At 53.9% G+C, this 25,803-nt stretch overlaps 5 protein-coding genes across 5 annotated transcripts; 4 read left to right on the top strand and 1 right to left on the bottom strand.

Annotated features, from left to right (window-relative positions):
• Positions 1-5,571: 5,571 nt before the first annotated feature.
• BDP81DRAFT_313816 (chitin synthase export chaperone) lies at positions 5,572-6,731 on the top strand (the record flags this gene model as incomplete). Its single annotated transcript, XM_060583932.1, has 5 exons — positions 5,572-5,601; positions 5,661-5,696; positions 5,789-5,970; positions 6,032-6,125; positions 6,186-6,731. The coding sequence occupies 5 exons, from the start codon at positions 5,572-5,574 to the stop codon at positions 6,729-6,731; spliced, it is 888 nt and encodes a 295-aa protein (XP_060448170.1).
• Positions 6,732-8,157: 1,426 nt separating this feature from the next.
• On the bottom strand, positions 8,158-8,974 carry BDP81DRAFT_391651 (cytochrome b561; the record flags this gene model as incomplete). The annotated part of the gene is made up of 2 exons (XM_060587569.1): positions 8,158-8,762; positions 8,842-8,974. 2 exons carry the CDS (start codon positions 8,972-8,974, stop codon positions 8,158-8,160), a joined length of 738 nt encoding a protein of 245 aa, XP_060448169.1.
• Positions 8,975-11,278: 2,304 nt separating this feature from the next.
• On the top strand, positions 11,279-12,432 carry BDP81DRAFT_313856 (allantoicase; the record flags this gene model as incomplete). Its single annotated transcript, XM_060583936.1, has 2 exons — positions 11,279-11,372; positions 11,462-12,432. 2 exons carry the CDS (start codon positions 11,279-11,281, stop codon positions 12,430-12,432), a joined length of 1,065 nt encoding a protein of 354 aa, XP_060448168.1.
• A 1,071-nt stretch (positions 12,433-13,503) lies between these two features.
• BDP81DRAFT_447228 (DIL domain-containing protein) lies at positions 13,504-16,116 on the top strand (the record flags this gene model as incomplete). The annotated part of the gene is made up of 4 exons (XM_060592160.1): positions 13,504-13,645; positions 13,742-14,118; positions 14,171-14,569; positions 14,620-16,116. The coding sequence occupies 4 exons, from the start codon at positions 13,504-13,506 to the stop codon at positions 16,114-16,116; spliced, it is 2,415 nt and encodes an 804-aa protein (XP_060448167.1).
• A 4,872-nt stretch (positions 16,117-20,988) lies between these two features.
• On the top strand, positions 20,989-23,888 carry BDP81DRAFT_313355 (TBC domain-containing protein; the record flags this gene model as incomplete). The annotated part of the gene is made up of 3 exons (XM_060583882.1): positions 20,989-22,340; positions 22,405-23,488; positions 23,541-23,888. The coding sequence occupies 3 exons, from the start codon at positions 20,989-20,991 to the stop codon at positions 23,886-23,888; spliced, it is 2,784 nt and encodes a 927-aa protein (XP_060448166.1).
• Positions 23,889-25,803: the final 1,915 nt, after the last annotated feature.

The raw sequence follows: 25,803 nt of genomic DNA, 5'->3' as shown, positions 1-25,803 counted from the left end.
CCATTGCCTCTACCACCATGGAAGTCTTCCTCGCCTGAGCAGCAGCAGCTCATGTGAGGAAGGCTATCAGAACACGCGGCGAAGGTGAGGAGGCAACCCACTTGTAATTGGTTGTAGCCCTTCACCCATCTTCTTCTTTCAAGAGGTCCACGAGGCCTGGACAGTCACCATTGTGCATACCTACATCAAGAACACAGTTGTACATGACATCCTGCGCAGATGGGGTTCAAGGTAGGCGATGATCGACGCGAGGGATCCGACAACTCTAATTATTTGTTCCCTCAGTCGCCACGCTGGCGGGGCCGAACGTGCACTGCAAGAGCCAGGCCACGATTACCGAGAGAAAACATGGAGAATTGCGAATAGGATGTGCAACTGCTGCTGGGGCTTACATCTCATACTAGGCATCGCACATCAACGTGGCAATTTTCAGCCATCATACGCGTACAAGCCAAGGTGCCATGGTCTAGCTGTCTAGCTTACTTACAGCCCTCGCGTCGCAAAGATATCCCGCCGTGCTTGTATTGGACGCGGGTTGTGTGGTCGTCCGTCGTTGGATGCACTGCCACACCCAGAGCTCACATGAAGAGAGAGTGGCGCAAAGTGCCGCATTGGCGTCAAGCGCCACGACCGCGTACTGAATGCCCGAGGGAGCGTGGGAGGGTTGCAATCGACTGAGTTTTGCCAGGTTCTAGAACGACTCCTTCAGCACGGCCAGGATGTTCAGACGTAGATCCTTCAGTCCGCAACCGCAATGAGGAGAAACGAGACTCGGCGGCGGAAAGAAGTCGAAGCTGGTCCAAACCTTGTCAACCCTCTTGCTGTGTAATCGACCAGGTACTGTAGTACAAAAGTACGGATACTCGTCTATGCACTGTTGAGAAGGGGGCGGTGTGCTATGCTCGTGGCTCCGTATCCGAACAAACTTCACATTGCTCCATTTACTGGTAGGTAGAGCCTTGCTCTTGAGAGGCGGAAGCCAAGAGAGTATGGGACCCCGAGGGGCATTTTGCTCCAGTCAATGACCGTCCATTTCAGCCCTTTATGCCCACGGCCGCCTTGGATCAATGCGGTCATCCCAACCAGCAATTCGGACAGATTTTTCCACCCACAACAACTTAGAGCCCGAGGAGCGGGCGCTGAGGTGGTCAAGAGATGGCTTGCTTGGTGGCAAAAAAAAATGGACAGCCACAACCAAAGTCTGTACGATTTGACAGATGGCAGCTGTGGGGATATTTTGCGGTGAACTGACGAGAGGAAGCGCTGTACGGATACAGTTCTGTGTTGGTTGCTGTCGAGACTCCTGGGGAACCCCTGCCCCAAACTGTTGCCAGCCGAAAAGTCGATCTGAGGCTAAGCCATCGTGGGCCGTGTTCAGGTGGGAGTATCCGTACCGACAGACTGATAGGCGGTGGACAGGCGGTGGACAGGTAGGTAAGACACGTCGATCAGCGGTATCTGGTATCTAGCGTCTGGTTTCCGACATTTGACTGTGAGGTGAACTACTGAGTATCTGCAGGCCTTGCGATAGCTCAAAACTTGAACAGATGGGAACCAGAAAAATAAGCCCTGAACGAGAAACTCCAAACTTGGGAGGCTGGGAGCCACCTCAAGTGGAGGCTAGCGGCCTTCCTGTCCCGGCTTGGTTCCGTTCGAGCCGGCCGCGGTGTGTGCGGGTGGGCTACTCCCCCGGCAAGATGTGCGGGGGGCATCAAGTACGGATACTGACGAGTCGAAGACCGGTGTAAGGTGTCTTTGATCCTTGTGCTTCTTGGAGTTCGGGCTGAGGTGACAAGACCCAAGAAGGGTTCGCGACGCTGGTTCAGACTCCCTGCAGTCGCGGGGGTCCTATCATTGCTCAAACGTCCAACAAAAATTGTCCAGGATGCTTTTTCAATGGGCGACGGCCGTTGGCTAACAGACGTTGAAGGCGTGCGGCAGAGTCCAGACACGTGTGGAGGCTAAGTACCTGAGGTACCTCATGTTTTGGATCGGGTTGGCAATGGGTGGCCAGCTGGCAGCGTTTAAGAGACGGCAGTTGTCACTGAAGGCCGCAGAGCCAGACGTTTGCATGGCTTTCCCCCCAGGACTGGCGATCGAGTTTCACCTGCTGAAAAAGAATTCCTCCTGCCTGAATCTCTGCGCGTGAATCCCCTGATGCAATGTGGAAGATTTGGATCGGGCCGGGAACAAGCGAGATTGGAGCCACAAGTAGTGTTGTCGGGGTGGACAGAGCAGCTCGGTATGTCAAGCTTGATATTTGCGGGCGGTGGTCCGTAGTAATGTACGGATAGGTTGCAGAGACTTGTTGGCGATGACTCTGATCGTTAATGAGTATCCGTACGTAGGCCATGCGTAACTATGTGGTTCTGAGCCTGTGCTAGGGTGGACGCGGGTCTCGTAGGCATTGAGTGGTGGCGCATCTTGATTGATGAGACGGCGTACGATAAACGATGCGCTTGGTGTGGACTGATGCACGGTGTCTCTTGGTGGATACTTTGCACCTTGCGATGCCATGCGATGGTCTCGAGGTTGGCGTCGATGTTGCAAAGGAATGTAGAGCACAGGCTTCAGAGTGCCTCATGCGTGGAACAGTCGTTAATTCCAGCGCCACCCGTGTCTATTCCATCATGCTCTCTCCACCTCCCTCGACTCATCGAGTACCTTCGGCTAGTTGGGCTGGTAGCTCAGGACAAACGCTGGCTTCTGGCGGGAAGGTATAACGATGTCTCGGCCGAAGAGGTATGGTACACCTTATCATTGAAGTGGGTTTGATTTTTGCTGTGTGTTTGTGGTTGAGAAACAGAGCACGTATTCGGTGAGGAGTCTTAGTCGGAGAAGTAGAAGGAAGAGGCAGAGAGGACCAGAACCAACGCTGTGACGCTTCAATGATGCTGGATCTTGAGTGGAGCGCAGGGAGTAGGGAGTAGGGATTCAAGGTGAAGGGCCAGGCGAGTGACGATCACGGAGTTCGCGACGGCCATGGACGGTGGAGCACAGGTATGGCGAGGGAGTGGGCCGTGGCCGAGGGAGAGACTGCTTGAATATCGGTACGGAGGACGGAGTAGAGAATAAAGGTGAGCCATAGTCCTGTGGATAGTGAAAGCGAAGGATACGTGGCTGCGAAAGTTGAAAGGGACGTGTGAGGTTGCAGAGGGCGGCTTCCCAGCTCATCGTGCATGAAAGCCGCCAATTTGCCGACCTTTTTATCAAGGCGGCGCAAGAGTCCAAGACCCAGCGACTCGCGAGCTCTTTCCAGTTGGTTTGGGCTACGGGGTGCGTGGGTGCCTGCCTTACCTTGCTGCGAATCGGTACGTATTCGAATAGGTACTCGGCGATTCGGCCCCGAGATGGTGCAACGTACGATTCCGCTTGCTTTTGTCTGGTCCTAGGTATTTAGCCGTGGCTCCCTTCTTCCTCTCCCACAGCGTTGGATGCCATGCTTCTTGGTGAATATGGATGTTCTGCTTGCATCAGCACTGGCGTCTAACCGAAACAGGCCAGGCGCAAAAGAATGACAACTTTGCGTGTAATCTACGGATGCCACGCTAATACTACTAAGGGCCGACCGGGAGCTCGCGAGGTCGTGGTGGTTGCCAAATCTCATGTGCGACATCAGACGAGCTGGAGCATCCTCTCCATGACTTTGCAAATGGAAACCCGCCCTGTTCGCGCCTGGTTTTGATACATGTGCTCACGAATGCCTGTCGCGAATCCATCTGCCCAGAGCTGCCTCATTCCCTTCCTTGTCTTAAATACCCTAAGTAAAGGTGTACAGATGCGGCAAGTGGCTGGTGAATAAGAGCATTAGCTGCGCGACCGTGATACAGAGAGAGAAAGTGCAATCAAAAAGAATCAAAGCAGGGAGGGAGCACACCGGACTGGGGGGTCGCCAAATTACACTTCCAAGGACCCGCCAGTTGTTGGCGAGTTTCCTGGAAATCTTTCGTCCCAAGTGGCCGCATCGTCCAATCATGGCGCGTGCAGCTGCACCTCAGAAGCGCCAGATGGTTTAGCGTCACCGGCCAGGGGGGTGGGCAGGTACACTATAATTCATCGTAGTAAACCTGGAAATCAATCAAACCTGCCTTTTCGTACGAAATACGTCGACGCTTCTCAACGCTCGAGGTTCCGTGTGCCTCAATCCCTCTCCAGTCCAGGTGGGCCAGTGGCTCAGTTTTCTTTGATGCGCCCAGCCCTGTCGCTTCAAGTTCAGGTGCTCAGTACGGATATGGAAACTTACCCTACCACCTGTACTCCGTAGACATCTCATCAAGTATCCGTCAGTCATGGAAGGTGACATGGAAGCAATGGCAGGTGCCTTATTTCCAACTGCTTTCTTGCCTCACATACGAAGTAGTAAAGTGGGCGAAAAGGGGAAGAGGTAGACAACGCTTGGGAGCCTCTTCCCCCCAAACTAAACGTATTGTTAGCTGCTCAACATGGAAGCGTCCAAGGCAATGGACGGCACCAGGAACTTGGAAGCAATCCCATACCAATACTTGAAAGGTACGGAGTACTTACCCGAAGTACCTTACCTCAGCCCAGTCCTTCGCTAAGGAGGTGGGAGGCTGGCTATCTTTTCCCACCTCAGGCATGAATCTCTAGGTACCTGCCTGTACCTTGTTCCTGCCTTAGCACCCCTCCTCCCTGCTTTCCTGCCAGCCTGCCAAGGTACCACCTCACTACGAAGTATCTTGCCCCGTCCAGACGTACCCGGGCAGTTGTCAATCCTCTCCCCTAGTCCCCTCGTCAATCACCCTTCGGCGCTATTACTCGAAGGGCACCGCACGAAACCTCTCTAGGACTAAACGCCTCCACTCCTTACTCACTTGGCTTATATTGTCCCACCGCCCTCTGCGCGCCGCCTCCGACATCCCTCACGCCTTTCCCTTCACTTTGCGCCTGCGAAACCACCTGCACCCCCAGCTGCAACCTGCCTGCATCTGCTGCCCATCGTCTTCGTCGCTGCCGTCCTACCTTGCCCCAAAGCAACCGCATCCCCCAATATTTTTTTTACACCAATTCAACTTCCCAGTCGAATCATCCGGCGAATGTTGCGTATTCTGGTCGACAGGCAATACCGAGGGAGCGACAATCTGCAAGAAGAAATCGAGAGGGAATAAACGGCTAGCTGTCGAAAGACCACCAACCGCTGCCTCGAAATCAGCCGAGAAGAAAGTCGCATCGCGTCGACGGGGGAAGGATCGAAATACGAGGCTGCGAAACAGGACCCGCTTGCTCAACCAGCCACCCGACAACATATTCCTCACCTTCGCCAACTTTTGCAAACCATCATCAACCTCAATCAACTCTAGGAACGAGAGGAGCGAATCAGACTTGTAGCCACCACTCGACCGTTACCGTTTTACCGCCTCGCCGTTCCATGTCCACCTCCACAACGCGACTCTAATACTAGCTACGCCGTTCGAATCCACTCGTCCTCGAGACATCAAAGCCTTTGTTCTTGCCGCCTGCAAAAGCACTTCAATCTGGGAATACCCGACGTTCAAAGAAAGGGAAACACCCATTGGCACGTAGCCGTTAGTCTCGCCGCAAACGTCAGCCACAATGGGTTCAACACAGTTTGGCAACTTTTTTGTATGTTGTGCTCACCAGTTCGATCCACGTTTACCGCGCGATGCTAACCAAGTCCACAGAACTTCTGCCGAGACTCAACACTGCCCGTCTGCAATGTATGTTGAATTATTATCGACGTCTCGCGAAATGCGCAGTTGAGCTTTTCGCGAGCTTCAGCAAAAGTTTGAACTAACCCGTTCTTCCTCAGGTGCTATCCGACAGCCACAGTCAATCCGGGCCGTGGGATCAATGCGTGTTAAAAGGCATCTCCCTCAGCGGAGGCCGCAAGTTGGGAAATCTCGGCTCGATTCTCATTGCCGCCCTTGCTATCGTCGTGACGCTTTTTCTTTTATTGCGGTCTGAGCGCAAGAAGGCTGCAGTAGGTCGGAGGTAAGCCCGTGACGTTCGCTCAAGCATTGCGCTCGACCGGCATGCTAACCTTGACGCACAGGGAAATGCAACTGTTCCTCGTCAGCTTTATCATCATGGAAATATGCGAAATCTTCACCGTTGGAGACTTTCCGTTGGCGGAAAATGTTCGAATTGTTAGTTTTCCCAGTTGAAGCTCAAGCTTTCTGGGAGCAATTATCCTGACTGACGTACAGGCTTTCACCGGAATTCACCTTGGCATAATTATTGCATCGACCTGGATCCTAATGCTTAACGCGGTCGTTGGTTATCAAATCGTCGACGATGGAACGCCCATGTCCATGGGATTGATCGTTGCCTCCGCCACCATCCTCTTGGGCGGTACGCTCTACATCACGCTCGATACCGGCTTCAAGTGGACGGGTTACTGGAACTCGTCGTACGAAGAGCCAAACCGCCACATCGCTCTCTACGTCTTGTACCAGCTTGCGCCACTAATTTTCCTCGTCGCGTTTTTCGTTCTCGAAGCTATCCTAGTTGTCCGGGTTCTCGGCGAGATGCGGCCCATGATCTACCTGACCGCAGCCTTGCTACTCTTTGCCATTGGCCAAATCTTCAACTACGTCGTGAGCTCTCACATCTGCAATGGCACCAATGGCGCAATCGACGGCGCACTTTTCGAGACCTTGTTCACCCTGCTTGCTGTCGTGGCAGTTTGGGTGTTCTGGTCTAGCATCACCGAGGATGACTGGCCCATGCCTGTCGGAAACACATTCCCCTAGAAAAGAGGCCACTCTACCAAAGGAGGAAACAGTATGACAAGAACGTACGCAATCAACTTATCGAGCACTTGAACAACGAAGTTCACGCGACATTGTGGTTGCTGCTTACAAGGCAACGATCGGCAGCATGGCTGGGGTTGCCATCCATGCCGTGACGAAGGGTCCGCTTATTCTCGACGGCGCACCATGCCGAGGGGCATTGTGAGCTGTGTCATCCGCATGTTCGCCAGCCGCCATCACCGGGCTATGCAGCTGCGAACCGATGACGACCCGAGAGCTTGAGCCAGTGGCATGAAGCCCAGGACAAAACACACGATGGCCACGTCCATAATCGAAGCCAGAAACACCCACGGCTTGCTCCGGATATTTTTCTTTACACTCTTTAGCACCGGCCGGCCTTTATGGTCCGACGACGTGCACGAATTTTGGATACCGAGGGCATGCGACAAGACACGCATGCTGAATATTTCATAATTTCAATCTCACCAAACACTGAATGGTTTGGAATGCTAATGAGACGAAACGCTGCGTCAACAGTGTGAAGCAGCAGAGGAGGAGAGAAGATATGCCTGTAGGGCATGTTTATGACGTTTGGAAGAGTATTTTTATGTTTGGAAAAGCGCGGATGCATGAGACGATAAATGGACGCACGAGACGTCTCGTCTTGTTTGTACAGCGTGTGAATTCTGATATTCGACGTAGTGGCGGACAGTATACCCAGGAGGAGCGACTAATGTATATGAAGGTCGAATGATGGAATTGACAGATGAATGGTTTACTTGAAAGTTCTTATCTGCAAATTCCGTATATAGTGTATCAGTGCTAGGTGCGCCACATGCATGCCACACAATCCTAAAGTTAGTAACAACCATGTTCAAGATTCAAAGTGTATGATATCTACATAGTCAATCGCGTCAGTCAGTCAATCACGCAGTATGCGCCAGTTCACGTCCTGCACCTCAACGGGCCGAACGACGACGACGTTTAACTCCGTAGGTGGCTAATCTGGGCTTCCTGATCAAGCAAGCGAACACGACCTCGACAAGTAGGGAATGCTCTCTCTTTGGCACCTAGAAGTGAAATATTGATCAAACGCAGGGTAGATAACAATCAGATAATCATTCTGCAACTCGCAAAAGCTACGAGACAAACCCAATGGTAACCATAAATCATACTTAGTAGCATCGACGCCTGACAGCGACAGTCCCACGCGTGTTGATTCCATCATATGAATTCTCAAAAAACCGCACCTACAAAGCAAACACTTATGTGATCTTGAAATTGACCAAATTGCAAACCCCTGCTCTTCTGTTCGGCCTTGTCAGCACCCCTTTTCTTCCCTCTTCAACAAGTCTACATCGGGAGCGACGTGCGAAGACCAACATCCATGATGCGCTGTCACCAGTGAAGCCATTATCCGCCAGATCTAGGACGAGAAACCAAGCTTCTGCTTTTGCACACGCGGGATGATACCCACGAGGATCATGAGAGACGTAACGACAACAGCCCAGAGCTTCAGCTTCAATACGTTATAGTTGAAACCAGTGTCAATGGCTGTCGCAGCCGTCGCGAGCAGAAGCACAAGAACGACGTAGCCGCTCCAGCGATGGTACTTCCAAATGGACTTGGCAGTGTCCTCGCCTCCGTACAACTTCGGGGTAGCCCACATTGTAAAGCCGACAATGTACTGCAGCAGCAGGATGATGGAGACGGTCACGCCAAGGTAGCCGTGAACAGAGTGGAAGTGGGAGTCGGGGCCCTGCAGGAACTTGTTGTACTCGATGATGCCAACACCGGCGACGAGGAACAGGAAGGCGAGCAGGTTAAGGCCGGCGTGAACGCGCTGGCCGACACGTTTCTGCTCGGGAGTGTGCGTCGGCTGCAGCGAGAGGATCGACTGGGTGAGGGTAAAGATGGCGAGACTCTGCGCAAGCGGGTGGCCGGAAAAGAGGATTACGTCCTTGGTCAGCACGGCAGCCCAGATCATGGCAACGAATATAACGGCGCCGAATTGGGCGATGATGCCGGTGCCTATGAAGGTTGAGATATCAGCAGCTGCCCGGGAAACCGCAAAGGGAGACAGGGTGTGGCTGGGCAGAGAGCAACATACCGATGATGAGGTTCCTGGCAATGAATTCGCCCGGTTGTTGCTGAGCGTCGCCAGATCGACCAAGAAGAGGCTCGAACTCATTATCGCCATCGCCTCGTGGAGGTGGCTCCGGAAGTCCTGTGGCGGAAGACATTGTCGTAGACGTCGTCGCCGTCGTTGTCGGTGGGAGTTGCAAAGATCGGGAAATGGGTCTCGGGGAATGCAATGTGTTTCTAGCAGCGAGGGCGCAAAGTCACGACAGATCTACTCTCGATTGTTGCGATAGAAATTGCGATAGTTGTAAGCGCTTGGAGTCTGTCAGGATGAAGAAATGAAGTTGGAACAAGCACACAGAGCGGCGTTGAAGTATGTTCGAAACGCCGTGAGCATTGGGGACCGGGTTTGGAAGGAGGAAAAGAAGACGAGGGAAGGGACGGCATTTTGGCGGTCGGAGAAGGTACTGAGAGGTCGTCGATGGCGGCATCGATGACGGCGAGGTTGTCTCGAGCTGTGACCTATCGGAGGCCGCGTATTTCTGATTGAGCACTCGTTGCAGGGGGTGATTGCAGGGAACGGTGCGCTAAAGGGTGCAGGTGGGGTAAGGTAGGTAACCTGTCGCTACCGGTCCGCCGCTGTAGAATTCGGGGAAAGGGTACGTACCTTGGCTGTAGAAGCACGCTGCTCACTGGAACGGGCAACCGCTAACATCGATCTCACCCACCATCCCGCACGCAGATGGCCACCTCATTGCACACGCTAGACGCTAGGGACAGTTGCTCTCAAGCTTTCCCCCAGCATGGGCCGGCTCGCATTGTTGTTGCCATTTAGTCGTCTATGCATTCGTCTGCATGTGCGGCGGTTCGGCTTCTCTCTGGGTGATGACTGTTGCCCGCGTGGTCAAATCGAAGACAGCAACGCCCTGTCCGAGAGCTCGAGAGAAGGTCGACCCCGGGACCGGATGGGTCGGGAAGACACCAATTTGACAGTGAGCAACGACGATGTCGAATGTCAATAGAGGATGATGTGCGAGGTGTGCCCGGGAACTGGAGCTCACGTCGAAAATCACTGCCTTGTCTTGGCTTCATTGCAGTACACAACCTGGAACTGCAGATAGTGTGCGTGTCATCCATCCCGCGAAAGGTGTGGAAGGGAGTGTTGGTGTCGGTGGTGACCACCTCATACGGCATCGTTTGTCAGTTACCTTACACATCCAGACCAGCAGTTTTCTTCACTGACTGGCCTGGGGCTGCTTCTTTCTCACGTGATGGAACGAGGGGTCCTTCGTATTCCACCCGTCGCTTCTCTATCTCGATTGTTCCTAGCCGCGGTATACGACATCTTACTGTGCAAGCAGCAGCAACTTCCCATGGCGGATGACACTGCCGACGGTGATGATGGGTGTCGGAGCGTTCAATGCCATTCCTTATCAGATCCTCAACGTCACAGGATGATCGATGTTTGGAGGATTGTAGACTTTGAGGTTGCAGACTGCCACTGAAGTAGGTACATATACACGCACCGCACCTGTACACACCAGCACATGGTATCTAAGGTCCCTAGAGAGAGAAGCATTTAGAGGGTCGGAATTACAGAAAGCGAGAAGGAAAGACATGGCCCTACGTACCCACACTACAGCACACAAACTGTCAGCAGTGACAGACGGACATAAAGATCGGAAAGTCTTCCGGATCGTATCATCTCAAAGCCTCCAGTCCGGCCTTGGCTTGCGTATCGGGCTTCCATTGTCCCCAATTTCTCGGCGCCAGTTCTGCCCAGGAGCCTCCCGTCCCGCCCCGCCGACCGAATAGCGGGGTTCACACCGTCACACTCACGGGCACTGGGCACTGGGCCGATGGGATTGCGGGGAAAACAGCATCACAGTTGTGTTTGCTGCGGACGGGAAAAGTCGCAGATTGGCCCGCCGTCTCGCTATTAGCTTAGCTTAGCTTACCTTACCTTAGGTTACCTTACCTCAATTACCTGATACAATCGAATCATTACGCCCCCTTTTTTTTTTTTTTGCTTATCGCGCCGCGCGCCGTGACTGCCCGCTGGCCGCCGGCCGCCGGCCGCCATCAACCCCTCCAAACCCCTCCAATGCGGCCGTCAGCTGTGGCCGCCCGACCTCGGAACTGGCCGCTCGGTGCAAACTCCAGTCCAGTCGGGTGCGTGAAGAACAATGGATGAAGGGGTCGGGCGAGGGCGCCGAACGGCCAAAGCCCATGACTCTTGCGCGCGGCTTCTGCTTCTCCTCATCCGACAAACATTTACACTCACATTCGTCTTCATCTTCCATCAACTCCCATTCTTCAGCCCAAGTTCTGCAAATTCCAAGTTGGGATACCATCCATCTATACACCCTCACAGAACTCATATCTTGGTGAAATTCGGACCCCGCGCCTAACGTGGTTTGCCCCTCTTCAATTCTCTCCATATCACACGCTCTCCAACCTTCATCATGGCCAGCGAACAAGAATACACCCTCGAGCAGGTCAAGGCTTCCAGAGTCGCCTCAGATGACATTGACACAACATTCCGCTCAAGCAGCATTGGTAAGTAATGAGTGAGACGCCTCATCGTCAACCCCACATCGTACACGCACATGTCATGACAAAGAAAACATACTGATGTTCCCCTCCAGACTTGATCTCTGCTGCTCTGGGTGGAAAGATTCTTGCCTTCTCAGATGAATGGTTCGCCGAGGCTACCAACTTGTTGACGCCAACCGCGCCCATTAGGCAACCAGGAAAGATGGTCTACACCGGCGCCTGGTACGACGGCTGGGAGACCAGGCGTCACAACACGGAGCGCTTTGACTGGGTCATTGTCCGTCTTGGTGTTGCTTCCGGCACTGTCGAAGGTGTCGAGGTCGACACCGCCTTCTTCTCTGGCAACCACGCCCCCTCAATCTCCGTCGAGGGCTGCTTCAACCTCAACGACGACGAGGTCGTTTCATGGAAAGGCGGCAGGGGCCAGTGGGAGACGATTCTCGGCAACGAAGAATGCGGCCCGTCGCAGCGCTTCGGATGGAAGCTGGCTGAGCCCAAGCAGAAGCAGTACACTCACGTCCGTCTCAACATGTACCCAGACGGAGGTATTGCCAGATTCCGCCTCTTTGGCCACGCCGTCCCCGTCTTCCCCGACGACAAGGAGGCCATCTTCGACCTGGCAGCCGCCCAGAACGGTGGCGTCGCCATCTCCTGCAGCGACCAGCACTTTGGCACCAAGGACAACCTCCTGCTGCCGGGCCGCGGTAAGGACATGGGAGATGGATGGGAGACGGCCAGATCGCGCAGCAAGGGCCACGTGGACTGGACCATTGTCCGTCTCGGCGCTCCCGGTTACGTGCAGAACGTCGTCGTCGACACGGCGCACTTCCGCGGCAACTTCCCGCAAAAGTCAAAGATTGACGCCATCTCGTGGATCGAGAGCGGCGAGCCGGGCGCGGACGCCGCCGGGTGGACGGAGATTGTGGCGCCTAGCAAGTGCGGACCGGATGCGGAGCATGACTTCCCCAGCGCTGTCAAGGACAAGGCCTTCACACACGTCAAGATCACCATTATTCCGGACGGCGGAGTGAAGAGACTGCGCGTCTTTGGCAAGAGAGCATAGACGTTGCGCGGACAAAAGCTACCTAAGTATTCTGTGTTTGGATTTTCTATTAACAGGTTATACATAGGTTGCAAAGGAGGTAAAAGCAGAAAAAAGAACCAAGCTGAGGATAGAAAAACAAATCTAAGAAAAAATTGGAATAAGCGAATAAGGGGTGAGCTTCATGCCAGGACCTACCTTACCCCCCTCGTTTCTGTGTGAGCGTGCATGCGCTGGTCTTTGAGTGGTTTGTCCGCACTGGCTGATCATGAGGGCCATTGACCAGAAGAGAGATGAAGGGGTCAACCTGAAGGCAGTCTTGCTATTCTCAGATACATATCTATACGGAGTACCTTATTGAGGCTTGAAGATGCGGACATTGTATGGTGTATGGTAGAGCAACGACAGGCACATTATACACATATTGCAGTCAGGGAGAAAGGGGTTGTCAACTTGACAGGAGAGAGTGATCTTCAGTTCCATGGCAAAGTTCCGTCAGGGGAAGCTTGGTGGGGCACTGCAATGGAAGCCAGGGCATGCACGGTCCATACGTAGGGTACACTCTTCCGGGAGCTAGGCGGGGGAGCTTCCTTCAGCGTTGCTGTTTAGGCGGTGCGTGAAAGGTGAGGTAGCACGGTAGAAACGGATGCCCGCCGTAATCAATTAGTGACATCAACAGCCCGATCGCCCGTGGTTCATCTACCTGAACTGAGCCCTGTTGGCGTGGACCGTTGCGGGACTCGGGTACCGAGAGTCCTTTCCTATGGGACAGAACTGGGTCCGGGACTGGGCATACAGCACACACAACTGGAGGAGTGGATTGGACACGGAACAACACTTCGACATCACACGACAGTAGCGGCGCCGAGCGCTATTTCGTTCCTTTACAACTACCTACTTCTACTTCTACTATCCAGTGCGAGAGACAGACCTCGCCCGACATAACATCTTTGGGAGCCACGAAACTTTCCGTGCGCCGTTTCCCACAAACACCCGGCCCGCATCTTACCTCGAAACTCGCGCCGCATAAAACAATACCCTCCGCCGACTCATTAATGCCTACCGGGCCTCCTAGTTGCCCCTCCTCCCACCATGGACTTCGAGGACGCTAGTGGTGGTTTCGGCGACAAGAAGCCACGCCCACTGCCAGACGACCTGCCCAAGTCCCTCAACGACCGCAGTCGCCGTCCCGTCGAGTTGGTTCCAGAGACGGAGATGTATGATGGATGGCAAGGTTAGTTGACGTTCCCACGTCATCCGCATACTCACTACCCGGAAGCACGAAGGGGGAGGAGCATCGCACACTGACGCCGCTCAACACATCACACAGGACAATCACAGTTTCTGACAACGCCTGTCCTTGCAAAGCCCCTCAACTTTGGCGACCTAAGCCTTGACGATCGCACATATGACGAGGACATTACAGCAGGCCCCAAGAACAGCGACGCGCGCCTCATGGAGATGATTGCCGCACAAGCCGCCCACCGGGTTGGGCCCGGCTTCGACGACGAGGAAACAATACTTGCAAACGGAAAGCTGTCCGAGGACGAAAAGAAGGACTCGCTGCAGAGAGCTCTGAACATGGCTGCCAGCAATGGCGACGTCGAGAGGGTCAGCAACATCGTGAGCGGCAAGGCAAAGGCTTATGTCGATATCAATGCGCCGGACGAAGACGGAACACCGCCGCTGATATACGCAAGCTGTTTTGTGAGTCGAGGCTTGACACACGGCGAAAGTGCTATCGCTGACTCGGATCCAGGGCCACGAGGGTGTCGTGCAAGCGCTCATCGACGCTGGCGCAGACGTCGACAAGCAAGACCGAAATCAGTGGAGCGCTCTTATGTGGGCGATGACGAATAGGCATAAGAGCATCGCCAAGACTCTCCTCGACAACGGTGCTTCGGCCGAACAAAAGACGTCGTCTGGCCGGACGGCCTTCGACTTTGTCCCTCCCGACAGCGACATGTCCTTCTACCTACACGATAGCGGCTACAATATTGGCAACGCCGGTACCGACGACTTCTACAACCCTGGGTTTTCACAGGATCGTTTTGAGGAGGAAATGGCCGAGAACGAACTGCGGAGACGGATGATGATGGACAGCGCTCGAGACCTTGAGGTTGATTTGGGCAACGTTGGCATGGATGACCAGCCAGAGGTAAGCTCTGACTAGGCACATCTGAACGGCCTACATGCTGACATGCGTAGAATTCCGAGGAGCTCGAGGAAGAGCAACCAGAGTTCGAGTGGTCTCGTTGTCTTCACGACCAGATGTTTGTTTTCCAGGAACACGAGCTCGACCGCATTCTCGACATTGTAATCACCAACATGACGCCCCAGCGATCACCGGCACAAAAGCCTGTACCGGCGAACATGATTTTCCTAAGCGCACGATACGCGCACTACCACTCTAGCCCCGACCTCCTAGCCAAGCTGATGATTTCGGCCATGGACAAGATCAACGACGTTGTTGAACAGTACCAGTGGGACATGACGATACTTGCCTTCTGGATATCAAACGCCACATTGTTGCTTCACTACCTGAAGAAAGATGCCGGGCTCGTGGAAGCTACGGTCGAGTTCCAGGCTCAGCTGTCGGAGCTCATCAACGAGATATTCATCCTCATCGTACGGGACGCCGAGAGGCGGTTAGACAAGGTGCTTGACGCAGCGATGCTAGATCACGAAACAATCCCAGGCTTCGAAGACATTGCGTTCCAGAACGAGTGGAGGATCTTTAAACGAAAAGCACAAGTCAAGGAAGAGCCCATGGAGAAGCGCTTCCGGCCCCCCTCCCCAAAGCAACGGGCCAAGCCTGCTCCGCGCAACGTCACTTCATTACTCTCATCCACCTTGTTCGTTCTTGATCTTTATGATATCCACTCAGTTATTACGGCGCAAATCATCTCTCAACTCCTCTACTGGCTCGGCGCCGAGCTCTTCAACCGCATCATGTCCAACCGAAAGTACCTGGCTCGGACAAAGGCGATGCAAATCCGCATGAACGTGTCGACACTGGAGGACTGGGCTAGGACCAACAACCGCCAACCAGAACACTACGAAGGAGGTGAGACGAAGTCCTCGGGAGAGACGACAATAGACGCTGCGAGGCGGCACATGGCCCCCGTTATCCAGCTGCTCCAATGGCTGCAGTGCTTCTCGTCCCTTGGCGCCGACGACCTCGAGGCCTTGGTCGGTACCCTGCAACAACTGAAGAGGCTGAGCCCGCAGCAGCTCATACATGCGGCTTCGCATTACAGGCCGGAAGTTGGCGAAAAGGGGTTGCCTAAGAGCGCACTCAAGTATCTCAACGCGATCCAGGCGGAGCATGTGCGCAGGAAGGAGGACCGCAAGAGCAGCGCACCGTCAACACCGGTCAAGACGAAGCCCGCAAACGGCGGTATAGGGGGAACGCCAGGGAGCCAGGCGGCGACAAAGACGCCAGGGGCCGATGAGAGCGATGAGGAAGAGGACGACGCGCCGGAGAACCTCCTCATGGACCCGGCCATGATGCTGCCCTTCACCCTGCCATCGGTCACGGATATGTTGGTGTCTTACGGTGCTGGCTTCGGCGGCGTCAACAGAGAGAGGGCACGCAAGTACATCCCCACGGTACCGCCCGAGTTCCTTTCGAAGCTTGAAGCTAGCGGCGCGCGGAAGGGCCCGATGTTCAGCGAGAAGGACTGGGAGAATGAAGAGGTTTGAGAGGGAGAGGCAAACCCTGTCAGAGGCGGATTAGGTACATGAGTAATGGGAATCGGTATTCGACTTCCAAGTGGCTGTCCCACCAGGCGCCAAAGCGCAGACACCGCACAGCAGTAGGGGGATGGGTGGAGAGACTCGAGGACATGACACGAAGTAGGGCGAAAAGGATCCCGATAAGCATAGCGTTTGATTGATTCGATGGGACGGACGATGCAAGGGGAAGCAGATAGGGTCCACTGCGATATTGTGATAGCCCCCGGGGAGGGAGCATCTCGTACTCCGTAGACGAAGGGATTCAATGCGATGGAGGACATTGGAATTAGCTCGCGATGTGCCAAGGTGCCCAAAGGCAGAAGAGCTCAGCGACGGGATAGAGAATCTACAGTCTATTCCTCGGGAACAATGACCCATGTGCTCTTGTCCTCCTGTTCCCTCTCCTGTTGACTCATACTGGATTGTGCTGGCGCCCCAGAGCTTTGGAGAAGGTAGCCCCCACTCGGCCCGTTTCCACTGTTCGTGAACATAGCGGGGAGAATGGAGAAGTGGTTCTTTGAGGAGGGGGGACAAGTTGCCAACAAGGAGGGGGAGAAATGCAGGCACGCGGATTTTGCCCTCCGAATAGTTCGACCGAGTGCAAAGTTGCCCAAGTCTGACTTGAGCCACGTTGACGAAGCACAAAAGAGTCACGAGATATGCGAGATCCACGAGGGACACGAAGGGGAGCCGCGGTTCAACTCATTTCGTTGCCTGACGTGGATTGTCAGTCGGCGCAGCGCTTACAGATTTATTCAGGGCAGAACTTTTTTGCTACACAAGATGGCTTCGGTGGATCGTGGAACGTCCTGTGTTGGCCCCTGGTGGGACGACCCAGTGACACGGAAAGGGGGGAAGCGCCTAGGGTAAGAAGGTGAGGGGTGCGGAGGACCCTGAAATTCGAATTGGAGAGGGGGGGGAGCTGATGAAGCCGAACCCAATGCGGGGATATTGAAGGTGTTGTTCGGAGGTAACGGTCGCAAATGTCTCGGGTGCCTCCGACTAGAACCATAGCATTCGTACCAATAGGTGAAGTGTAGGATACAATTAACCATTGGCTGGGCCTGGTCGTGGGAGTGTCACTCGCGGACTAGGATGTGCCACGTCAGATCTTTGTTCCTGGCGCCGCGCTGGGCCTGGGCTGGCAGTATCCGTAGTGTACACTGGATGCTGTAGTTATCCCTCTCGAGGGAAGCGGGAGGGCGGGCGGTTTGGCCCTTTAAAAAAAGGTTCACAAAAAAATGATGGAACGCAAACGCTGTTGGGCCGATTGGTTCTTGTGTGATTTGCCAACTGTTCGAGATGTGCTACGTGGGACGAGCCGGGGAACGGCATGGATGGAGCCGGTCGGGAAGTTTCCGTTTGCTTCTGAAAAGTCTGGATCTGCTGTTTATTGGTGTACGGGGCACACGAAGGCGTGACATGTTTTGATCCCGTTGCATTTTGGAAAAATTTGTCCGAGAGGGAAGAGGAGAGGGGAAAGGTCTTGAAGCTCAGCTCCAGCGATATTGCGCATTCTTGGGATTCGATTTGCTTTTCACCCTCCCCCCCTCCCCCCGATGTACTATGGTGCCTGGGGCGAGCCTGGGAAATAGACAAGAGTCGACATACTCGAGATCCTCTCATTTCAACTCAAATCCCTGATCCAAATTGGCGTTGGCATATATGATAGACGACGCCAAAAGCCCTTCCAATCCGTATTCGTCCACAACTTCAGCTCGATGTGAAAAGGGAGAACACCTAACCTGGTCTTTCTTATAAGTTGTAACATGGGTATGTACCTACGTAGGGCGACTGGAAGTCAACAACGTCGCTTGGGCCAACCATGCTACCAGCTTTCCGGCTCATGTACGTACCTTTGATGGTTAACCTTCCCTGCTGGTCCTAGTCAGACCTCTAGCGGTGTCTCTGAACTCGTGAAGGACATGGAAGGCTGAGACACAGGGTATTTGGTGTCGATCCAGACGAGCCGCAAGTCGCAACAGAGTGCCTGTCGATCAAGGGAGGACTGTAAGCTAGCCGCATCGTGTGTTTACTTGCGATGATATGCGGCACGGCTTCAGACTTGAGATGAGGGCTACCTCGGGCCCGGGAGCAAGGGAGACGGAAAGCCTGTCCATGGGATGGAATCGACTCGGATTGGTCGCCAGACGGGCAGTACGCCAGTAGCTATCGCCATGTCGTAAATTGATGGAATTGGCGTTGCGGGAGGCTGCAAGGGCTGACAAAGAGACGTGGTTGCAAACGGAGGGGATCCGGGGTCAAGTGCAGAGGCGTGTTTGTTTGCATCGGATGTTGGTCGTCGGAAGGTCTCGTTCCCGTTTCTTCTCATTTCTTCTTCTCTTCTTCTTCTTTCTCGTAAATTGACCGTACAGGAAAGACACGTTTCCGATAGCCCATGGAACCAGTGGATCGATCGAGACCTTTTCGATGACCGGTGGGCGATTAGTGACAGACAGTTGCCACCAACGATGGAGGAGCTGAAATTGGGAGGTCCAGAGATGCCTTGCTCTTTGCCGAGACCAGCCAGGGCCGACGTAGGAGATTTTGAAAGAGGCAAGTCTCGTGCTCCTTCTTCACCTCGAACAAGTGTGACCGCAATTTACGGCTGCTTGAAGCGGCCGTTGTTGTGTTGCCAATGCAGAGATGGGCGTGTTACTGTGTATCCGTAAGGCAGACCGGAGATCAAACGGGCCAACCACCCAATAACCCATGTTGGACCATCGTCGGTTGCTGTGGTTGTCGTCGCGTTGAGATTTGAGATTTGGCGGTCATGAAGAAACCAGCCATGCGAACGGAGCTCGTCATGCAGCAGCGTGGGTCCCATGAACGACTGACTGACTCCAAGTAGCGGTCTCTGCTCCGTAATGCAGAGATGAAGAAGAGAAAGATAGAGCGCCTCACCGACTCAATGGCAATGCCCTAGAGACGAGGTCGAAGTATCCGTACGGCCCGTCTTTTCTCTCCCTTCCTTTGGGTAGGGACGCATGGACAGATGGCGGGAACTGGGGCCAGTTACCCGATCGAGAATCGTTTGCTGTACAAGGCGACATGGGTTGTTGGCGATGTGGTTGACTGACTGACCACGTCTTTTTGGTCTTTCCGCGGTTTCACCCCCGTTGTCTTCATCATTTCTTTTGTGCGAGTATCGTGTTTTCCTCATGCGCGCATCCATTTGAAGTGATTTCTGTGCCTGGCTACATTGCACTTTAATGTCTAGGTACTCTGTCCCCAGGCCCATGGTTACGATGGCAAACAACTTGTGCCTGGAAGTTCAAGGACGGCCCTTCCTCTCCAGATGACAAGTTCAGACGACAACACCCACTTGCCAAATGTCGAAGCAGGGGGGACCCACTCGGGCTGGCCAGTCCAGGGCTTCTTTTTTGTCCAATTAGATACTGATTTACGGTGGATCCATCGCCCTTCTGGGACGAAAAGCTGCCAGCATTCGAAGGTGGATACGGTACGTAGACACTTGCCAAGTTGCCAGCCAAAGGCAAGTTCCGATTCTAGGAATGTGCGACCCGTACGTAGGAGTACGTACCGAAGATACCCTGCTCTCGCTAGGAGCGCATTCCTCACCCCCGACCGCCTCCAACGTGTTGTGGACTTTGGACTTCCAATGTGGTTCTGGTGCCGGGACACTACCGCGATGTATTGCTGCCACCGCCGCTGCCACCGCCGCTGCCACCGCTTCCTGCATTTGCAACCCGACCCTGCTGGGCTGGAGAAACGAAGGTCATGAGCCTGTCACCCACGCCGTTTTCTGTTCAATCTGACGAACGCGGCAAGGACGGCTGGGCGTGTAGGAAATAGACGGGGCGCCGCACCGGGGGAAGCAATTGTGGAAGAAAAGAAGAGAAAAGAAAGGGTGCCCTGCTCTCTCTTCCCCAGCTTAGTTATCCGTACTTTCCTCCTTCTCAGCTACTTCGAATCCGGACCAAGAATTTGCACCTTCACCACCTCATTTCATGTCCACACTGGCACACACATCCATCCTTCAAAACTTTCAAGAGCCTTTCTCTCCTGCACCTGGCGTTTATTCATCATCCCAAGACGCCCCCTCCGATAGACAGCCTTTGATCACCCACCTGATTCCAAAAAACACCCACCACGCGACTCTTTCCCGTCACTCAACGGATCTCATCAACCCGACCTCACTCACCTCATAAAGGTAGCCAATCCTCCCTACCAAGCATTCCTCCACCTCCGGCGCAGTATTAGAAAGTATCTTAACACCCTTCTTCACTCAGTCTCTCACCTTGGCATTGCTGGTCTTTTGCTATTCGGCACAGACACAGACAGACTCGCTCAAGTGACTTGACTTACACGACGCCAGCAGCACCACACCAATCTCGCCAGTGTCGTCCTTGTCATCGCCGACCTAACATCCTGCTTGCTCCTACCGATACCCATTCGTCCCTCGACTATCGCCGCACGTGTACGAATACGTCACGGCCCTGCTGCATTTGCCTCTGACAACCTTCTCTTGGGTTGTTGTTGGAATTGCATTGGCATCCCACTCCATTCCTCACCTCGGGCTCAGCATCTTGTTTGCCCAATCGAGCTAGCGCCTATCTAGTCCCCCAGGTCTTAATTTGGCACACCTGAATCCCAAGCTTACGGCCCTCAGCGCGCTCGACGGTGAGCCACTCACCCTCCACCACTTATATCGTCACCACACCCGCCTTGGTCGCCTCTCTACTCCATCTTGCTTCAGTCCGACGCCGGCATCTAGACATCGCGGCTCGGCCTGCTACTGAGCAGTCGAGCACGGTCTGATCGGCCCCAAGCTACGCCCTCCCACGCCCCGGCCGGAGCACCTTGAAATACCACACTATGGCACCCCAAAAATTCGCCAGTATGCGCTTGAAGTCCCGGCCTACGCTCGTACCTTTCAAGGACGATGCTAGCCTCATTGCCCTCCGCTACGAGAAGACGGTCCAGGCAGAGCCTCCCATCCCTATTCTTACACGACTTCCCCAAAGATCTCTCTCTTGTTCAACGCGTCGAACTTCCACTTCTGCATCATCATCGACCTTCTCGAGTCCGCCCTCCAGCCCCGTTGTTGTTGCTCCTCCGCCCGCCATCGACCAGCATCCTGCGTTTCGTTCCCGCGCCGCGGCCCGCCATACGACGGTAAACGATTGGAAGAGAGATTCTGGGCTGGCGCCTACTGCATCGTCTTCAGCCACCATTGCTGAGGAGGACTGCGAGGACGAAGAGAGTCGTGCATGCGCCAAGATTGCTGTTTTGGACGCCGACACGGTTCTTGTGCAACAAACGGAACAACCTGTGACACCTTCGGTCTGCGAGAGTACTTCCGTCGATGAGTTGGTTTTGAGCAAACAAAACTCTGGTCGTTGGTGCACGCCTTGCATCGGCAAAGAGGTCGACAGCATGGATCATTATCAAACTGCGCAGGTCGAAATTGCGATTGCGGAAAGAAAGAAGTCTGGCAGTCTTAGCAGCGCCTTATCGGTCGATTCTCCCGTTGAGTTGCGGGACAAGAGTCTGGGTGACCTATCGCCTGCATCGGCGCCAATCATCTCCCATTCGCGGACCTCATTTGCAGCCTCCGATGACTCGCCTAATTTCTCCCCTGTCAACATCCACGAAGACTTCCGACTCCTGAGCAAGGATGCCGTTCACTTCTCTCCCATTTCAGTGTCCATCCCCACGGACAACCTCCTCGAAGATGATTTCCTAACCACCTTGTCTTTCTCGAATCGAGGCAGTCTCATGTTTGGTGGTTTTCACGCGTTCCCCGCACAAACCACCGACGGAACAATGGATGGACAGTCGCAAACGGACAAAGCCCACGCGCCTCCACCAACCCCTGCTGATGCCCCTGCTGATGCCCCCATCCTCCACATTCAATACGAAGAGCCGCCCCAGACCACTGCCGTCAGCACCACTGAGACCAGCGCGAACCATTTGAGCGCCACCGACACAACCACGACCGAAGCAACGACGGCAGAGACGACTGCAGAGTCGGCCTCGCAAGCCACAATGACGACCCCCAGCATCTGCGTCTTGTCCGCGGACGTGGAGATGGAATCTCGAAAGGTGAGATCGCTCTATGAATCCGGCGAAGGCCTCAGGTGGGAAGACGGAGCCCGACCGTCGGATATTGGCGAGCGTCTCAACTCGACCGCCGAAACTCCGACGGAGGAGGTCGAGAATGATCCGTATGGTTTCCTTTTGCCCGGACTGGTGCCCAACCAAGTAAGCTAACGTGTATCTTGTCTGCAGTGTCGCCGAACTCCAGCCTCCCGCTTGGGGAACTCCAAGATCTGGAAGTTCCTATTCCCAACGTCCCGAAACACGCAGCGAGTATGAGGTGGCCGGTGGTCTCGAAGACTGGGAAGACCTCGAAGGATGCGACATCGACCGTTATGGCTTCATCAGCCCGCGCAAGCCAGAGAAGAGCAATGGCACATCCGCTGAACCTAGATCGTCGCAGTCGGCGCCTAGAAGGAAGCACGTCTTTTCTAAGCGAGATGCATTTGGGTTGGGCTTGCCATCCAGAGGACCCAGTAGGAAGGTGTCGGCTAGATCTCTCAACACGCAAGGATCAAAGGCTTCAGCTGCGTCCCGTCGGTCGACCCGATCCGCAATCAGACAAGCAGGAAACCTGTTCCCACACAACCGCGATCGACGATGGATGGACGAGGCTGGGGAGATGCTTTCGCTTTCACTGGGCGATGAAGAGAAGGTGGAGAAGATCTCCGAGGCCATCAAAAAGAAGGAATGGGAGAGATCTGAAAAGTGGCGTAAGATGGCCAAGATCGTCAAGAAGGGCAAGGACGGCGAAGGCATGGAGTTCGATTTCGATGTCAAGAACCAAAAGCTCATCGATAGGACGTGGAAAGGCATCCCCGACCGGTGGAGAGCATCTGCGTGGTACTCGTTCATGGCAACTAGCGCCAAGGCTCACAAAGACTCCCCATCCGAGGATTCCATCATCACCGACTTCCATCGCCTGCAGTGTAGGGGGTCGCCGGACGATGTGCAAATCGACTTGGACGTCCCTCGCACCATCAGCAGGCACGTCATGTTCCGGAAGCGCTACCGAGGCGGTCAGCGCTTGTTGTTCCGAGTTTTGCACGCATTATCGCTCTACTTCCCGAATACTGGCTACGTTCAAGGCATGGCCTCGTTGGCGGCGACACTGCTGTGCTACTTTGATGAGGAGAAGTGTTTCGTCATGCTTGTCCGTTTGTGGCAACTACGAGGCCTAGAAAAGCTGTACAGTCCTGGCTTTGATGGTCTGATGGCGGCTCTGAACGATTTTCAGACCAAATGGCTGGACGGCAAGGACGTCGCCAAGAAGCTGGTAAGACATATATGCGCCTCTCGACCGATGACGTTGGACTGACCTTTTCTAGACTGAGCTCTGCATCGATCCTACAGCCTACGGTACCCGATGGTACCTGACACTATTCAACCTATCTATCCCCTTCGCGGCTCAGCTTCGCGTTTGGGATGTCTTCTTGCTTCTTGGAGAAAACCCCACAGACTCTCCCAAAGTGCCTGAATCGCCCGTCACCATGAACGGCATTGACATTCTGCACTCCACCAGCGCGGCTTTGATCCATGCGCTGCGCGATGTTCTTCTTGACTCGGACTTTGAGAACGCCATGAAGGCTTTGACCTCTTGGATTCCGGTCAAAGATGAGGACATCTTGATGAAGGTGACGCGAGCCGAGTGGAAGGCCCGACAGAAGAGGAAGTAGAAAGTCTTGATTCTGACGCCTGCTTGAACGTCGGCCCGCTCGTTTCCACATTTCCTTTGTTTTACACCACGACCTCCGATTTATGGATATGCGTGCAAGGCGTTTATGGAGTCGGTCATGTTGACTTCGACGCAAGTCGTCGACCAATACCCCGGGATAAACTGCAAACCTCGTATCTGCTGTTACGGGAGATTTCATTTGTGCACTCGAAACGAACGAAATGCTGGAGAAAGCAACGTGGGTTGCGGGAAGCCCTAGCAAAAAAGCGATGCGAGAGCAATGGAGCCGCAGCACGAATTTTTCATATACCCTTTATGCCATACAATAGCCTGGTGCCAACTTCATATACAGCATCAAATCAATATATAATGTATTATTCGAGTACAGATTGATCCCATCCCAACATTGTCTCAGTGTCTGCTCTAGCCATGCCAAATGGTCGCCATCCTTGAGGACACGGTCAAGCCCGCGTCAGGGACCGCTTCATCCCACTTTGTTGTCTACCTTCTAGGCATCGCTTGGCCGTGTTATCGCTTATCGTTTTCTTTCTTGGTGATTCTGCCCTGGCATGTGGTGTTGACGAGGTAGTGGCAGTAGGGATATCCACGCGAAATGAAATTGAGGCCACCCTGAAAACAGGCAAGATATATCATGGCACCTAGGTTGTCTGCGTCTCCTCCTATTATTTACATGCCGTCATCCAACACAACACACTTTGTGTTTTCTTGCGTGGAGGTTTTTTTTTTTTTTACCTTTTCATCTTCAACGAGTGTCTGCTAGCTCCCGTATATTCTTCGTTACTATCCCAGCCACCTATATTCCATTCCAAACATAACAGCCAAACGAGATCCACGCTGAGCCGCACTATCATCAAGAACCGTTCAAACGTTGACCCTGCGGGCCATTCCCCTCATCACCCTTGCCCCCTGCAAGCGTTCCTCACGCAGTATGAAGGTTTTCTCCCCCAAACGTCCTCATTCGGCGCCGTAATCTTGTACACGTCTCCCCTTGTGTTTTGAGGTGCCGCAATCCGACATCTCCCAGTCCTGGACCTCCGTACTCGATGTGCGCGATCGATCACCCACACGCAAAGCTCCTGGTTCTCCGCGTCGTCGCCGTCGCTGCACGCCGTGGTCTCGGCCGGTCGTGATGGTCTGGGACACGGGGAAGCCGGCACCGAAGAAGCCCATTGGGGTCTGTGATGGAGGCACTCCCACTCGATTGTGTAGGTCTCGCTCAGCCCCTTTTTCTACTGCAGCCGCCATCGGTACATTTGTGTTTTGTTTTTGACGCGTGCTGATTTAGGACATGTAAATTGAGGCCCAAAGGGGAACATGTGTAGACTCATTATAAACTTAGGGTGACTCTTGTGTAAGAAATTCTTCTTCGAGCTCCCGTTACCGTGCTTCACTGTTCTGGTTAAAAGGAATGAAAGCTGGAGGAAGATTGGATCTATCGACCTTTGAGCTTCGAGGCGGCATTGTAGAGGCGGTTGGAGTCATCAAGGGGGGCCGCTGGCACCAGTGTAGCCAGTGCGAGCTTGAGGAAAGAGATATTTTGTCTTCTCTTGGAAGTTATCACGGTTGCTCTTACGTATAATAATGCTTCGTGAGGGGGATTTTGTGCACGTTGTGGTTGATTAGAAGAAGTAGTTGAAAGGGTGTTCACTACGCGCTTAGTAGCCCAGTTTTTGACACGTTCAAGATGATGATCGTTGAGAACTGTACGATCAGTCTTCCCTTGAATCAAGCTTTCAGCGCTACTACAGTATTCAACTTGGCAATCATGTAGATCGGGAGTGACGGCGGTTCGGCCTTGTGTCCTGCCTTGCTCGTCGGTGAAGGAAACAGGAAGTTGCCAAGTAGCTCTATGCCTGTTGTTTGAACCCATTTGACCTCTTCATGTTCATTCGAGG

This window comes from Colletotrichum phormii (genome assembly GCF_030913505.1).
Source record: "Colletotrichum phormii strain CBS 102054 chromosome Unknown BDP81scaffold_5, whole genome shotgun sequence".
Lineage (NCBI taxonomy): Eukaryota > Fungi > Ascomycota > Sordariomycetes > Glomerellales > Glomerellaceae > Colletotrichum > Colletotrichum phormii.
This window is presented reverse-complemented; position numbering and strand designations above follow the sequence as displayed.